The 17079-nt window shown below is 38.8% G+C and overlaps 1 protein-coding gene across 6 annotated transcripts in view; it reads left to right on the top strand.

Moving 5' to 3' along the window:
• The window catches only part of LOC124012546 (PHD finger protein 14-like), a 166807-nt gene that overhangs the window by 35970 nt on the left and 113758 nt on the right, over positions 1 to 17079 (top strand). For 5 of the 6 annotated variants that reach the window (XR_006834737.1, XM_046326295.1, XM_046326293.1 and 2 more), the window contains exons 6-12: positions 6528 to 6687; positions 9164 to 9275; positions 10104 to 10241; positions 11895 to 12041; positions 12543 to 12718; positions 14259 to 14365; positions 14796 to 14902. Coding sequence is in view for 5 of the 6 variants with exons in the window: in XM_046326295.1 (XP_046182251.1) it covers positions 6528 to 6687; positions 9164 to 9275; positions 10104 to 10241; positions 11895 to 12041; positions 12543 to 12718; positions 14259 to 14365; positions 14796 to 14902 (947 nt within the window). In the remaining variant the exon portion in view is untranslated. The remainder of the gene's footprint in view (positions 1 to 6527; positions 6688 to 9163; positions 9276 to 10103; positions 10242 to 11894; positions 12042 to 12542; positions 12719 to 14258; positions 14366 to 14795; positions 14903 to 17079) is intronic. The other variant, XM_046326294.1, reaches the window with a different exon arrangement.

Here is a 17079-nt window from a genome sequence, read left to right as displayed (position 1 = left end):
GAGTTGTTTTTACATAGGATATTAGTTTATTGAGTTGTTTTTACATAGGATATTAGTTTGAGTTGTTTTTACATAGGATATTAGTTTATTGAGTTGTTTTTACATAGGATATTAGTTTATTGAGTTGTTTTTACATAGGATATTAGTTTATTGAGTTGTTTTTACATAGGATATTAGTTTATTGAGTTGTTTTTACATAGGATATTAGTTTGAGTTGTTTTTACATAGGATATTAGTTTATTGAGTTGTTTTTACATAGGATATTAGTTTGAGTTGTTTTTACATAGGATATTAGTTTATTGAGTTGTTTTTACATAGGATATTAGTTTATTGAGTTGTTTTTACATAGGATATTAGTTTATTGAGTTGTTTTTACATAGGATATTAGTTTATTGAGTTGTTTTTACATAGGATATTAGTTTGAGTTGTTTTTACATAGGATATTAGTTTGAGTTGTTTTTACATAGGATATTAGTTTATTGAGTTGTTTTTACATAGGATATTAGTTTATTGAGTTGTTTTTACATAGGATATTAGTTTATTGAGTTGTTTTTACATAGGATATTAGTTTATTGAGTTGTTTTTACATAGGATATTAGTTTATTGAGTTGTTTTTACATAGGATATTAGTTTGAGTTGTTTTTACATAGGATATTAGTTTATTGAGTTGTTTTTACATAGGATATTAGTTTATTGAGTTGTTTTTACATAGGATATTAGTTTATTGAGTTGTTTTTACATAGGATATTAGTTTATTGAGTTGTTTTTACATAGGATATTAGTTTATTGAGTTGTTTTTACATAGGATATTAGTTTGAGTTGTTTTTACATAGGATATTAGTTTGAGTTGTTTTTACATAGGATATTAGTTTGAGTTGATTTTACATAGGATATTAGTTTATTGAGTTGTTTTTACATAGGATATTAGTTTATTGAGTTGTTTTTACATAGGATATTAGTTTGAGTTGTTTTTACATAGGATATTAGTTTATTGAGTTGTTTTTACATAGGATATTAGTTTGAGTTGTTTTTACATAGGATATTAGTTTATTGAGTTGTTTTTACATAGGATATTAGGATATTTTAGTTTATTGAGTTGTTTTTACATAGGATATTAGTTTATTGAGTTGTTTTTACATAGGATATTAGTTTATTGAGTTGTTTTTACATAGGATATTCGTTTGAGTTGTTTTTACATAGGATATTAGTTTATTGAGTTGTTTTTACATAGGATATTCGTTTATTGAGTTGTTTTTACATAGGATATTAGTTTGAGTTGTTTTTACATAGGATATTAGTTTGAGTTGTTTTTACATAGGATATTAGTTTGAGTTGTTTTTACATAGGATATTAGTTTGAGTTGATTTTACATAGGATATTAGTTTATTGAGTTGTTTTTACATAGGATATTAGTTTATTGAGTTGTTTTTACATAGGATATTAGTTTGAGTTGTTTTTACATAGGATATTAGTTTATTGAGTTGTTTTTACATAGGATATTAGTTTGAGTTGTTTTTACATAGGATATTAGTTTATTGAGTTGTTTTTACATAGGATATTAGTTTATTGAGTTGTTTTTACATAGGATATTAGTTTATTGAGTTGTTTTTACATAGGATATTCGTTTATTGAGTTGTTTTTACATAGGATATTTGTTTATTGAGTTGTTTTTACATAGGATATTAGTTTGAGTTGTTTTTACATAGGATATTAGTTTATTGAGTTGTTTTTACATAGGATATTAGTTTATTGAGTTGTTTTTACATAGGATATTAGTTTATTGAGTTGTTTTTACATAGGATATTAGTTTATTGAGTTGTTTTTACATAGGATATTCGTTTGAGTTGTTTTTACATAGGATATTAGTTTATTGAGTTGTTTTTACATAGGATATTAGTTTATTGAGTTGTTTTTACATAGGATATTAGTTTATTGAGTTGTTTTTACATAGGATATTAGTTTGAGTTGTTTTTACATAGGATATTAGTTTGAGTTGTTTTTACATAGGATATTAGTTTATTGAGTTGTTTTTACATAGGATATTAGTTTATTGAGTTGTTTTTACATAGGATATTAGTTTATTGAGTTGTTTTTACATAGGATATTAGTTTATTGAGTTGTTTTTACATAGGATATTAGTTTATTGAGTTGTTTTTACATAGGATATTAGTTTGAGTTGATTTTACATAGGATATTAGTTTATTGAGTTGTTTTTACATAGGATATTAGTTTGAGTTGTTTTTACATAGGATATTAGTTTATTGAGTTGTTTTTACATAGGATATTAGTTTATTGAGTTGTTTTTACATAGGATATTAGTTTATTGAGTTGTTTTTACATAGGATATTAGTTTATTGAGTTGTTTTTACATAGGATATTAGTTTGAGTTGTTTTTACATAGGATATTAGTTTGAGTTGTTTTTACATAGGATATTAGTTTATTGAGTTGTTTTTACATAGGATATTAGTTTATTGAGTTGTTTTTACATAGGATATTAGTTTATTGAGTTGTTTTTACATAGGATATTAGTTTATTGAGTTGTTTTTACATAGGATATTAGTTTATTGAGTTGTTTTTACATAGGATATTAGTTTGAGTTGTTTTTACATAGGATATTAGTTTATTGAGTTGTTTTTACATAGGATATTAGTTTATTGAATTGTTTTTACATAGGATATTAGTTTATTGAGTTGTTTTTACATAGGATATTAGTTTATTGAGTTGTTTTTACATAGGATATTAGTTTATTGAGTTGTTTTTACATAGGATATTAGTTTGAGTTGTTTTTACATAGGATATTAGTTTGAGTTGTTTTTACATAGGATATTAGTTTGAGTTGATTTTACATAGGATATTAGTTTATTGAGTTGTTTTTACATAGGATATTAGTTTATTGAGTTGTTTTTACATAGGATATTAGTTTGAGTTGTTTTTACATAGGATATTAGTTTATTGAGTTGTTTTTACATAGGATATTAGTTTGAGTTGTTTTTACATAGGATATTAGTTTATTGAGTTGTTTTTACATAGGATATTAGTTTATTGAGTTGTTTTTACATAGGATATTCGTTTGAGTTGTTTTTACATAGGATATTAGTTTATTGAGTTGTTTTTACATAGGATATTCGTTTATTGAGTTGTTTTTACATAGGATATTAGTTTGAGTTGTTTTTACATAGGATATTAGTTTGAGTTGTTTTTACATAGGATATTAGTTTATTGAGTTGTTTTTACATAGGATATTAGTTTGAGTTGTTTTTACATAGGATATTAGTTTGAGTTGTTTTTACATAGGATATTAGTTTGAGTTGTTTTTACATAGGATATTAGTTTATTGAGTTGTTTTTACATAGGATATTAGTTTATTGAGTTGTTTTTACATAGGATATTAGTTTATTGAGTTGTTTTTACATAGGATATTAGTTTATTGAGTTGTTTTTACATAGGATATTAGTTTATTGAGTTGTTTTTACATAGGATATTAGTTTGAGTTGTTTTTACATAGGATATTAGTTTATTGAGTTGTTTTTACATAGGATATTAGTTTATTGAGTTGTTTTTACATAGGATATTAGTTTATTGAGTTGTTTTTACATAGGATATTAGTTTATTGAGTTGTTTTTACATAGGATATTAGTTTATTGAGTTGTTTTTACATAGGATATTAGTTTGAGTTGTTTTACATAGGATATTAGTTTATTGAGTTGTTTTTACATAGGATATTAGTTTGAGTTGTTTTTACATAGGATATTAGTTTATTGAGTTGTTTTTACATAGGATATTAGTTTATTGAGTTGTTTTTACATAGGATATTAGTTTATTGAGTTGTTTTTACATAGGATATTAGTTTGATTGTTGTTTTTACATAGGATATTAGTTTATTGAGTTGTTTTTACATAGGATATTAGTTTATTGAGTTGTTTTTACATAGGATATTAGTTTATTGAGTTGTTTTTACATAGGATATTAGTTTATTGTTTTTACATAGTTTTTTATTGAGTTGTTTTTAGGATATTAGTTTATTGAGTTGTTTTTACATAGGATATTAGTTTATTGAGTTGTTTTTACATAGGATATTAGTTTATTGAGTTGTTTTACATAGGATATTAGTTTATTGAGTTGTTTTTACATAGGATATTAGTTTGAGTTGTTTTTACATAGGATATTAGTTTATTGAGTTGTTTTTACATAGGATATTAGTTTGAGTTGTTTTTACATAGGATATTAGTTTATTGAGTTGTTTTTACATAGGATATTAATTTGAGTTGTTTTTACATAGGATACTGGTTTATTGAATTGATTAAACAATTAATTAACTGCATGTATGAAGAGACAGCTGTTATGTACATTTCTCACAATATTCAAACAATATTGATTTGTTCGACTTCCATCTGAAATCATTTGTGTCTGAAATCTAAATGAGATGTACTGATGGAACAGGTAAGACTGAAGCAGCATCGATAACACTGAACTGAATTCCCCTTTAATGGCGCTGCTCTGACAGGTGTGTAGGTGTTCTCTCTCCACCTCACTCTCAGGAGGAGGCAGAGATGGACATTATGTTGGGTGTGTTGAGAACCGTACAGAGATGATTAGTGTGACATCATTGCCAACATGAAAATAGGAACCCATCTCTCCACTGTCAAAATAACTGATTGCTCTCTCACCAAAATGATGTGTGCCTATTAGTTTGATCCTGGGGAAAAAGAAAAACACTCATCTTCATATTAGAACAGATGGAGATTCAGAACCACACACACACACTCATATTCACACTTATATGTTAGCACCTAATGTCTTGTAAGCACTACTGCATCCTTCCTTCCTCAGCAGCACCATATACCCAGTGAGACCTTTCATTCACTTTAAAATCGTAATACAGTTCAAATGACTTCTTCTTCTCTTGATTTAGTCAACACTATACCCTACCCCCTATAACCTCTTTAACTGCCAAGCTCGTCATTTGTGACAAGGATAATCTTCACTTGGAGGATTATGAAGCTACCCCGTAGTCATCACTTTTGGTCAGCTTAGCTCACATTAGCCAGCACCCCATGGCTTAGTGCTTCCAGCTTTTGTATCTCGGTTCAAAAGGAACATCGGAGATTTGCGGCGACGGTTCAGCCGTAAGTCGGTAAAACCAGCGTGGTTATCGTTCCCAGCTCCCGGTTCCCTTGGTTCAAAGCACCAATCACTATTAAGCACCCAACTGTTGCCAGCAGTATTTTCAGTAATATCTTTATTTTTTTTTAAATAAACCTTGAGCTATATTGGAGCACCTGGGGACTTAGCCTCTTGCCCTTGCCTACATACTGTGGGGGGAATCATTGAGAAAGGACATTTATTGTAGTTTGTTGTAGTTAAATGTGAGGCAGAGATCGTAGTTTGGAGGTCAGGATGAAGCTCCAGCTGTGTACTCATTGCCCTATTGAAATAATCAGTGCTTGATTGATGTAATCCTGACTTGATTGATGTAATCCTGACTTGATTGATGTAATCCTGACTTGATTGATGTAATCGTGACATGATTGATGTAATTCTGATTTAGACTTCCTGACCTGGTCATAAATAATCCTGCTGTAAATTGAACCATTATTTAACTAGGCAAGTCAGTTAATTAAGAACAAATTCTTATTTACAATGACGACCTGGATACAGCAGTACCCTATTATATAACCCGCCTATTTTCCACACAGACAAACATTGTTTTCAAGCCACTCTAACCTATCTGTTCACTGTGATGCAAAGCAAATGGTCAAAATCAGAGAGCACATATAGAGGACATGTATACACTGAGAGAAAAAAACAACATACAACTGAATAAACATTGCCGTCTAGTGTGGCTTCTCAATGTTTGCCGTGGGTTGGTCGTCAGACTGGACTGATTCCCCAGTGTGGTCCAGAGTGACAAGCATGCAGAGCATGTACAACATTGACGTTTGATTTGTGAGTCTCCCATCGCTCAGAGAGCCTGGAGGCTGGTTGACTGAATTAGGAGCCAGTGTGTTATCTCTCCAATGGAAGGCAGAGAGGCTGATTGCTGCCCTCATTTGTAGCGCGGACCACGTTTGGCCAGTGTAATAGCAGCCATAGAAACCGCATCAACGAAAGTAATTGTTTTGGGAACCCTGGAAAAAATATTAGCGTGCTTTGCGTGTGGCTTCTCCTCGACAATATGATAAAATATTCCCTCTTAGAACGCTGGAGTAAAAAGTTTTAGAGTAGACTGAAAGATCTCTGGAGGTTTTAGGGGAAACGAGTAAACACGTTGTGTGCTTGTTCTCAGTCCTAGGTGTGACTCACACCTTTTAAGAAGGTCCACCACCTTGTTGTTAGACAATGTAATGGATTCTGCAACCCTTACTCTGATAGAGCTATTGCATGATAGATGGATGATAGTTAGTCATTGAATGTTCGCAGCAAACGTAAAAGCTCATGGAATATGTTAACTGTTCTCAGCTACCAATCAGCGTTATTGAAAGCACCTCTGACGATGTGACTGACAGACGTTCTACATGTGTTCCAGGTTGTTATGGAGTGGACGGGGAGAGCGATTCCATCATGAGTTCTGCCTCGGAGAACTCTACGGAACCGTGGTTCTGTGATGCCTGCAAGAACGGAGTCACACCCAGCTGTGAGCTCTGCCCCAATCAGGACGGGATCTTCAAAGAGACTGACGCTGGGAGGTGGGCCATGAATCTACACACTGATTTTATGATTTTTCACATGATTTAATTTGCTCATTTGGGTGAATTACATTGGACCAATCACGCACACTCTTGAAATTGCAATCAACACACTAGGAATTGCCTACACTATAGGAATTGCCTACACTATAGGAATTGCCTACACTATAGGAATTGCCTACACTATAGGAATTGCCTACACTATAGGAATTGTCTTCAACCACATCAACAAAAGTAGTTGGCCGTTAATGGTAATTTATTGTAGGCGACCTAAAGCCTCTCTCCATTTAAATTGTGCATGCATTCAGCTTTGGAGAAAGTATAGCAGGTGGAGAGAGGGAAAGAGAAGAGAGGGAAGACCGGGAGAGGGAGAATGAGAGGGAGGGGTAAGGGAAGAAAAAGAGAGAAGGGAGAGAGGGAAAGAAGGCAAGTGAGGGAAGGAGAGAAAGATAGGAGGGGGGAGAAAAAGAGAGGAGAGACAGTGAGGGATAGAGAGAGAGAAAGTGTGTTATGTGAAGCGTGGAGACTCCAGCCACGCTGTCGCTGATAAGGCTCCTCAGCCAGCCTGCACCCGAATTTACTACTTCACTAGAGCATGAAAAACACAGCAAATTAAACTGTGGAGCGCTCGCTTGCTTGCTGGAGATGGATATCTTTATATTGGACTTCGGATTCTCGTCCCCAAAGTCTGCATGTGAAAATGTGTCACACCAAACTGATGCTCAGTCAGAGAGTGTGGCTTGGGCTGCTGAAATCAACTACTGAAGTTTTAAAAGCTTTTTAAGTGTTTAAGTGATTCATTTCTGTTCATTATCTGAGTGAAGTTTTCATATTTTGCTATGTTTACATTTTCAAATTTTGCAGTACCTAATTTAATAGAGCTTTGTCAGAACACATTTACTTGTATAACTTAAAGATGCTTTATAACGGTTTTGTATAATTTCAGCCAGTAGTGTACAATATTATATGTTAAGTCCTGCAAAAAAAAAAATATATATATATATATATATATATAGTACCAGTCAAAAATTTGGACACACCTACTCATTCAAGGGTTTTTCTTTATTTTTACTATTTTCTACATTGTAGAATAATAGTGAAGACATAACAACTATGAAATAACACAAAATAGATTTTAGATTTTATGTTCTTCAAAGTAGCCACCCTTTGTCTTGATGACAGCTTTGCACACCCTTGACATTATCTCAACCAGCTTCACGAGGAATGCTTTTCCAACAGTCTTGAAGGAGTTCCCACAAATGCTGAACTCTTGTTGGCTGCTTTTCCTTCACTCTGCGGTCCAACTTATCCCAAACCATCTCAGTTGGGTTGAGGTCGGGGAATTGTCAAATTCATGGTCAACTAGCCCTTACACAGCCTGGAGGTGTGTTTTGGGTCATTGTCCTGTTGAAAAACAAATGATAGTCTCACTAAGCGCAAACCAGATGGGCTGGCTTATCACTGCATAATGCTGTAGTAGCCTTGATGGTTAATTGTTCCTTGAATTTGAAATCAATCACAGACAGTGTCACCAGCATCATACCACCACCTTCATGCTTCACGGGGGGAACCACACATGCAGAGATCATCTGTTCTCCAACTCAACATCTCACAATGACATGGCAAATCTGACCAAAGGACAGATTTCCACCGGTCTAATGTCCATTGCTCGTGTTTCTTGGCCCAAGCAAGTCTCTTATTAGTGTCCTTTAGTAGTGGTTTCTTTGCAGCAATTCGACCATGAAGGCCTGATTCACATAGTCTCCTCTGAACAGTTGATGTTGAGATGCGTCTGTTACTTGAACTCTGTGAAGCATTTATTTGGGCTGCAATATGAGGCTGGTAACTGTAATGAACTTATCCTCTGCAGCAGAGGTAACTGGGTCTTCCTATCCTGTGGCGGTCCTCATGAGTGACAGTTTCATCATAGTTCTTGATTGTTTTTGCGACGGCACTTGAATGTTCCATATTGACTGACCTTCATGTCTTAAAGTAATGATGGACTGTTGTTTCTCTTTTGCTTATTCAAACTGTTCTTGCTATAATATGGACTTGGTATTTTACCAAATAGGGCTCTCTTCTGTTTACTACCCCGACCTTGTCACAACACAACTTATTGGCTCAAATGCATTGGCTCAAATGCAAGAAGGAAAGAAATTCCACAAATGAACTGTTAACAAGGCACACCTGTTAATTGAAATGCATTCCAGGTGATTACCTCATGAAGCTGGTTGAGAGAATACCAAGAGTATGCAAAGCTGTCGTCAATGCAAGGGGTGGCTACTTTTGAAGAATTTCGGTTACTACATGATTCCATATGTGTTATTTCATAGTTTTGATGTCTGCACTATTATTCTACAATGTAGAAAATAGTAAAAACAAAGAAAACCCCTTGAATGAGTAGATGTAGTAGGCACATGCTTCAAATAGCGCCTTTGCTAATGTATCCTTGTTTCTTTTCATGTGTATTTTCTAGATGGGTCCATGTGGTTTGTGCGCTCTACGTCCCTGGAGTAGCGTTTGGGGACATTGATAAACTACGACCAGTGACTCTCACAGAGATGAATTACTCCAAGTATGGGGCCAAGGCAAGTACAAATGACATGTTTTTATATGTTTCAAAGAATAAAGATGATGTAAATCGTGCGGAACAAAATCAATCCATATTACTTCCAACATGCTTTTTCACAGTGGAAGACTGAGGAATGGGTTTTAGATTTTTGGACTCCCTGTTTTTGACAACACAGACAATAGACTTCCGTTGTCTGTGATGAATTAGTCTGGTTTATGAGGAGCAGCACAGTTAAGACAGTAATAAAATGACTCTTGTGTGGTTGGTTACTGTCAAACTTTACATCCAACTATACAATCAGTGAAGTGATCAATCAGTGGAGTGATCAATCAGTGGAGTGATCAATCAGTGGAGTGATCAATCAGTGGAGTGATCAATCAGTGGAGTGATCAATCAGTGGAGTGATCAATCAGTGGAGTGATCAATCAGTGGAGTGATCAATCAGTGGAGTGATCAATCAGTGAAGTGATCAATCAGTGGAGTCACTCTGACATTCATTCTAGATGGAACCCTTTTGAGGGTCACTAAGCCAATAGAAGACTTTTGTGGAGGAGAATTATTTTTAGAAGCACTTGAAAAAGCTTCCTACTGTGGTTCAGGGCCTTTTCAAACGGAAAATGAATTGCTGCTGGAAGACTGGTATTACTATATTTGAGAGGAGAATAATTAAAGCATTTGCAAGTTTCTCCATGTGGTCACTTTGTTTGTTTGATTGAACTGAGGGAAGTCATTGTCGAAGGTTTCTGAACCTTTTATGGTCTCCTTTCTCCCTGAGTGCTGTTTCTGAGCTCTCTATTGCATAAATGGGGTTTCTGACCAATGTTTTTGCTTCCTCTGTGTCCAGGAGTGCAGTTTCTGCGAGGACACCCGGTTCGCCCGGACAGGCGTGTGTATCAGTTGTGATGCTGGCATGTGCCGATCCTACTTCCATGTGACCTGTGCTCAGAGGGAGGGGCTTCTCTCCGAGGCAGCTGCGGAGGAGGTAAGAGAAGAAAACAGGACAAGAATCATGTGACCCTGTGTTTTTTGTGTGTTTTTGTCAAATTCCACACATATGGTGTCAGAAGTGGGATTTTATTAAATATCAGTCTGTTTTTTAAAGACCCTGTTATGCGTTTCAACAACATAGCAGGGGTGAGGATGTTCTTAGAGCAGGATATCCATCAGATCCCAGTTTCCAGACCTCCTATCAGTAGCCTTAATTCATCTGATCAATTGATTGACTTCCTTACTTGGAATCAGTTTGTCAATGAGACAGTAAGGTATTCATTTACTGTAAGTTCCTCTGGTCCCAAAAGAGTAGTCCTTTAAAACAGTCTCTAAAACCGGCCCTGGCTCCTACACCAACCTCCTGCTTACATGGAAATTGTAATGACAAATCTAAGTCTGTATAAGTCTGTACACTATAACGGTCTGGTTATAGTTAGTATTCAGGATCCTTCTGCAGTGCAGCTCATATGCGAATCGCCTCACTTATTTCGGCGGCATAAAGGTGGCCGGCGCACCGATAAACCCAGCCGGCGCACCGATAAACCCAGCCCAGAAAGTGCCTACTCACCGTTATCCACTTAATCCAGTGAGCTGTGGCAAAGGGCCCCTATCAACAGGTGAAGCCTCTGATAAAATCCACCGAAACACCTTAAGCCTAAACGGTTCTAGGGGAGCCAGGGGCCTGCCTGGGAAATGGCTGGCTGGCTTTGTAGTGAGTTTTATCCCTATGACGGAGGATGAAGAGGAAAGAGGGGGATGCATGTTTTAGGACCTTGAAGGTGAGCTGTATGGTTGTTGTGGATATGGAATATAATTAAGAAATACAGGCTTTTATTGTAATTCACTGTTTTCTTACCTGGAATTTGGAAGACCATTACTGAGAAAAGAATCCCCATCGCCATACGCTGTTGTAGGAATAAGATGCACCCTTCTTCACCAGTGAGCACAGTTCATCACTCTATGGGAGCACTACATTGATGTTATTTTGATCTCGGATAACAATGAAACCATTAGTATTTGTTAGTTTCTAATTCTCAGAGTAAAAACTCTACATACACTATGAAAGCTTAACCAAGTTTCATTCTTCCCAGGGGATCAATACAGCTGCATTAGACAAAACATGTTTCCACCAACACAAGTATATATATATACTCCAATTTCGATGCACTCCTCCTCTCCAACCCTTACATCTGTTATGGTTTGCCAGGAAGACAAAGTGACGGGGTAATAAACCATTCCTTCTCACTTAAGGTGACCTGACCTCAACCCCCTTGATGTCTAATCCAAAGCTCTCCACCCGTTTCACCTATAGCACTCCCTTAACTGCCTCCCGTCCACCCAGCACATTCCAAAGCCATCTGTCTCCTACAGATAACCATTGGTGTAAACAAAAAACAAAAAAAACAGTCTCTATCACTCCTCAGGTACTATAGTATTACTTCTGATGTATCATGTCTCTAGTATAACAATGTTCCATGTTTAACCCAGGATCTAACATGTTATTTTGAATGTAATTGACTGTATTTTACACAGGGAAATTGATCTCTTGACTTAAGAGTGCTGAAAGGCATGGCATACACAAGTACACAAGGAACAATGTTGACCTGTGGTCGATCGTGTTTGGAACACGTGTGTGTTTCCCCAGGACATAGCCGATCCCTTCTTTGCGTACTGTAAGCAGCATGCGGACCGCTATGACAGGAAGTGGAAGAGGAAGAACTACCTGGCTCTCCAGTCCTACTGCAAGGCGTCTCTACAGGACAAAGAGAAGCAGCTGGCCCCCGAGGCACAGGTGAGAGGTCAAGACTGGCTCAGACTCACACTGTAAATAAATAGAAATGCTTGTCAGTGTTTGCGTCATTGATTCTTGTACATAGAACAATGACCTGTCTTCGACAGTAAGTTATCCGTATATCACTTATTTACTTTTATTTTACATTTACATTTGACATTTTAATCATTTATCAGACGCTCTTATGCAGAGCGACTTACAGTAGTGAGTGCATATATTTTGGTACTTTTTCATACTGGTCCCTCATGGGAATTGAACTCATAACCCTGGCATTGCAAGCTCCATGCTCTAACAACTGAGCTAGGCAGGAGTGAATTGAAGGAGAATCCAGCAGCAACAACCTGGGGAGGTTTTAAGTTGTAATTTCTGCATCCATGATGGCATCCTATTCCCTATATAGTGCACTCCTTTTGACCAGGACTTATAGGGAATAGAGTACCATTTGGGAAGCAGTCAAACTGTCATTAGATAATGAAGTGTGTGTTTCTTTGTGTTGTGTTGAACCCCTGGCAGGCCCGTATTACCACCCGGCTGCAGCAGTACCGGTCCAGGGCAGAGCTGTCCCGTAACACCCGGCCCCAGGCCTGGGTCCCCCGGGAAAAGCTGCCGCGACCCCTGACCTCCAGCGCCTCCGCCATCAGGAAACTCATGAGGAAGGCTGAGCTCATGGGCATCAGGTAGGAGTTAAAACCTCTTAATTGATACAACTCTTTTATTTTAATTTTCGCCTAAAATGTCATACCCAAATCTAACTGCCTGTAGCTCAGGACCTGAAGCAAAGATATGCATATTATTGATACCATTTAAAAGGAAACACTTTGAAGTTTGTGGAAATGTGAAATTAATGTAGGAGACTATAACACATTAGATCTGGTAAAAGATAATACCATCATCTTTGAAATGCAAGAGAAAGGCCATAATGTATTATTTCAGCCCAGGCGCAACTTCGATTTTGACCAATAGATGGCAGCAGTGTATGTGCAAAATGTTAGCCTGAATCAATGAACCATTGCATATCTGTTCAAAATGTTGTGTCAAGACTGCCCAAATGTGCCTAATTGGTTTATTTATACATTTTAAGTTCAAAACTGTGTATTTCACTGTAATAGCTACTGTAAATTGGACAGTGCAGTGAGATTAACAAGAATTTAAGCTTTCTGCCCATATCAGATATGTCCTGGGTAGTTTTAATGTTACTTACAACCTCATGCTTATCACATTAGCCTACGTTAGCTTAACCATCCCGTGGGGGGGACATCGTTCCTGTAGAGGATTTATGTCTGCGGGAAAAGACAGTGTTCAGATCGACCAATAGCTGAGGTGTAGCCCAAATGTAGAATTTACTAGGGTTGTGCCAACATGGCAGTACTCATTCATAATCGTATCCTTAAATTGACAGTTGATATTCGGATCGGATGATACTCGTGATAGGGAAAAACGTGTTTTATTATGCCTAAATAGGTATTGGCAAAATACCTCTCTGCATGTTCTCACTGAAAAAAAGCTGCAAATTAGGAGCAGTGCCGGGAGGGGTGTGTGTGTGTCTGTGTCCTCAACGTGCAGTGGACTGTCAAGTTTGCTGTCACTCAGTCAGAATGTGCATCAGTTTATTGCATCAGTTTATCAGCATATTTTTTCCCTACCCTTGCCCCAATTTTGAGATATTATGCGCATTGATAGCTTGATAGCAAATGTTCTCACCATGTGATTTATCATAGTAGCAGGCAGCAGCAATCTAAATCATCAGACTGAAAACATGCGAGGTAGGTAAAGTTAAAATAAAGGTTAAATAAAAAATAAAGTAATCCGGTGAAATGATCCAATTGGAGCAGCAGGATCAACGTACAGCACGCCCTTCTCTTTACAGACAGTTGAGTTATTTAGACTACACACATGACTGAATCAAAGACAGTATCTGAATGACATGAGAAAGATGCTTGCTGGCACCGAAAATAACTGTTTTTCCATTCACGGATAATTACAAAAAATACTCAGATCATAATCTTATCCATAAATTGGCCAAATCAGTTACAATACTCGTTTTGTCCGACTACTCGGCACACCCCTAGAATTCACAAATATTAGTTTTAACTGGAAGTGCGAGAGCTGCACCTTTTTCCCCTCATCAGGGAGGGGCTTAGAGGTTAGAGAGGTGGACCGGCAACCAGAGGGTTGTCGGTTCAAATCCCGGGTCTGCCCTGTTTTTTTCTTCTTCAGCACGGACATCTTCCCCGTAGACACGTCAGACATCAGCGCCAGTGTGGACGGACGCAGGAAACACAAGCAGCCCGCCCTCACTGCAGACTTCGTCAACTATTACCTGGGTGAGCAGGGAAACCATTTGACGGATGGCTACATAGACTTACATTACCAACCTAATACACGATTATACTTCATGTTGTTACTAAATGTGAACTGTCTTTGAGAGTCTGTGCCAGAGTTCTATGGGCTCTCAGCTTGCAGCCCTGGAAAAAAATACATTTTCTCCCCCAAAATGAATGATGATGATGCCATTGCCAGATGTGTGTTTGCGGGTGTGCGTGAATGTGTGCACTCGCACGTGTTTGTGTGACGACACAGCGTGCCAGTAACCTTGAACAACATTCCCCAGCTATCTCCCAGCAGATCAGTACACCCTGTTTCTCATGTGCCTTTTCCTGTGTATAGATGGAGGTAGATTGGGATCGGTCCTATTGATGTGTGTGTATAGATTGGGATGGTGGTTTATTGATTGGTGTCCTTATTGCTATGCAGAGAGGAACATGAAGATGGTGCAGATCCAGGACAATATCTCTGAGCAGAAGAGCCTCAAAGACAAGCTGGAGAGTGAGCAGGAGAAGCTGCACGTCGACTACAACAAGGTTAGTAGGGGTACAAGCCGTAAAAACTACCGGGAAAAAATGCTTGCTTGACTGCTCTGTGGTAGTAGACACGGCCAGGGAGATGGTGGACAAAATGTTAATCCACACTGTTACCAACCAGTCACTAGGGGTTTACCAGTTATTCTCCAGCAGCGTTGCTCTGAGTCCTCACACTGAAGCTGTGCTATGTCTTTGTACGACATGGCCTCTGGTCTTCAGAAACACAGACAGTGCGTCATTCATAAACACAGACAATGCGTCATTCATAAACCGACAATGACACATTAACCACTGTTTTACTACCTACCGTGAAAAATGGCATTTTAAGAGTGTTCTTGTTCCTCCTCCGTCTAGCTCTCGCCATCTCTCATCTCTGTCTCTCGCTCTATCCATCTCGTTCTCCCTCAATTTCTCTTGTGTCCCTTGCCTTTTCTCTCTCTCTGTCTCTCCATCTACCTCCTTTCATCTGTCCTCCCCATGTGACCTGGGTACGGTGGCGCAGGGCAGCTTCGCTCCATCAGGCCCGATGAAGACGGGAATAAAATAGCGGAGTAAAAGTCAGAGGAGTTAATGTTGCGTTCAGTCTTTCTGCCACACGTATTAGGCGTTATTAATGGAGTGTGTGTTGCTAATTGCACCGCTCGACTTGCTTTTACATGGAGATGGAAAGAGAAAAACAGGAGCGAGGAGCAGCCCTGGGAGAGATGGAGAAACACAGAGAGGGAAAGAGGGAGAAGTGGCCCTGGGAGAGATGGAGAAACACAGAGAGGGAAAGAGGGAGAAGTGGCCCTGGGAGAGATGGAGAAACACAGAGAGGGAAAGAGGGAGAAGTGGCCCTGGGAGAGATGGAGAAACACAGAGAGGGAAAGAGGGAGAAGTGGCCCTGGGAGAGATGGAGAAACACAGAGAGGGAAAGAGGGAGAAGTGGCCCTGGGAGAGATGGAGAAACACAGAGAGGGAAAGAGGGAGAAGTGGCCCTGGGAGAGATGGAGAAACACAGAGAGGGAAAGAGGGAGAAGTGGCCCTGGGAGAGATGGAGAAACACAGAGAGGGAAAGAGGGAGAAGTGGCCCTGGGAGAGATGGAGAAACAGAGAGGGAAAGAGGGAGAAGTGGCCCTGGGAGAGATGGAGAAACACAGAGAGGGAAAGAGGGAGAAGTGGCCCTGGGAGAGATGGAGAAACACAGAGAGGGAAAGAGGGAGAAGTGGCCCTGGGAGAGATGGAGAAACACAGAGAGGGAAAGAGGGAGAAGTGGCCCTGGGAGAGATGGAGAAACACAGAGAGGGAAAGAGGGAGAAGTGGCCCTGGGAGAGATGGAGAAACAGAGAGGGAAAGAGGGAGAAGTGGCCCTGGGAGAGATGGAGAAACACAGAAGGGAAAGAGGGAGAAGTGGCAGAGATGGAGAAACACAGAGAGGGAAAGAGGGAGAAGTGGCCCTGGGAGAGATGGAGAAACACAGAGAGGGAAAGAGGGAGAGGAGATGGAGAAACACAGAGAGGGAAAGAGGGAGAAGTGGCCCTGGGAGAGATGGAGAAACACAGAGAGGGAAAGAGGGAGAAGTGGCCCTGGGAGAGATGGAGAAACACAGAGAGGGAAAGAGGGAGAAGTGGCCCTGGGAGAGATGGAGAAAGGGAAACAGAGAGAAACACAGGAGGGAAAGAGGGAGAAGTGGCCCTGGGAGAGATGGAGAAACACAGAGAGGGAAAGAGGGAGAAGTGGCCCTGGGAGAGATGGAGAAACACAGAGAGGGAAAGAGGGAGAAGTGGCCCTGGGAGAGATGGAGAAACACAGAGAGGGAAAGAGGGAGAAGTGGCCCTGGGAGAGATGGAGAAACACAGAGAGGGAAAGAGGGAGAAGTGGCCCTGGGAGAGATGGAGAAACACAGAGAGGGAAAGAGGGAGAAGTGGCCCTGGGAGAGATGGAGAAACACAGAGAGGGAAAGAGGGAGAAGAAGAGATGGAGAAACACAGAGAGGGGGAAAGAGGATGGAGAAACACAGAGTGGCCCTGGGAGAGATGGAGAAACACAGAGAGGGAAAGAGGGAGAAGTGGCCCTGGGAGAGATGGAGAAACACAGAGAGGGAAAGAGGGAGAGGTGGCCCTGGGAGAGATGGAGAAACACAGAGAGGGAAAGAGGGAGAAGTGGCCCTGGGAGAGATGGAGAAACACAGAGAGGGA

This window comes from Oncorhynchus gorbuscha, linkage group LG24 (assembly GCF_021184085.1).
Source record: "Oncorhynchus gorbuscha isolate QuinsamMale2020 ecotype Even-year linkage group LG24, OgorEven_v1.0, whole genome shotgun sequence".
NCBI classification, from domain to species: Eukaryota; Metazoa; Chordata; class Actinopteri; order Salmoniformes; family Salmonidae; genus Oncorhynchus; species Oncorhynchus gorbuscha.
This window is presented reverse-complemented; position numbering and strand designations above follow the sequence as displayed.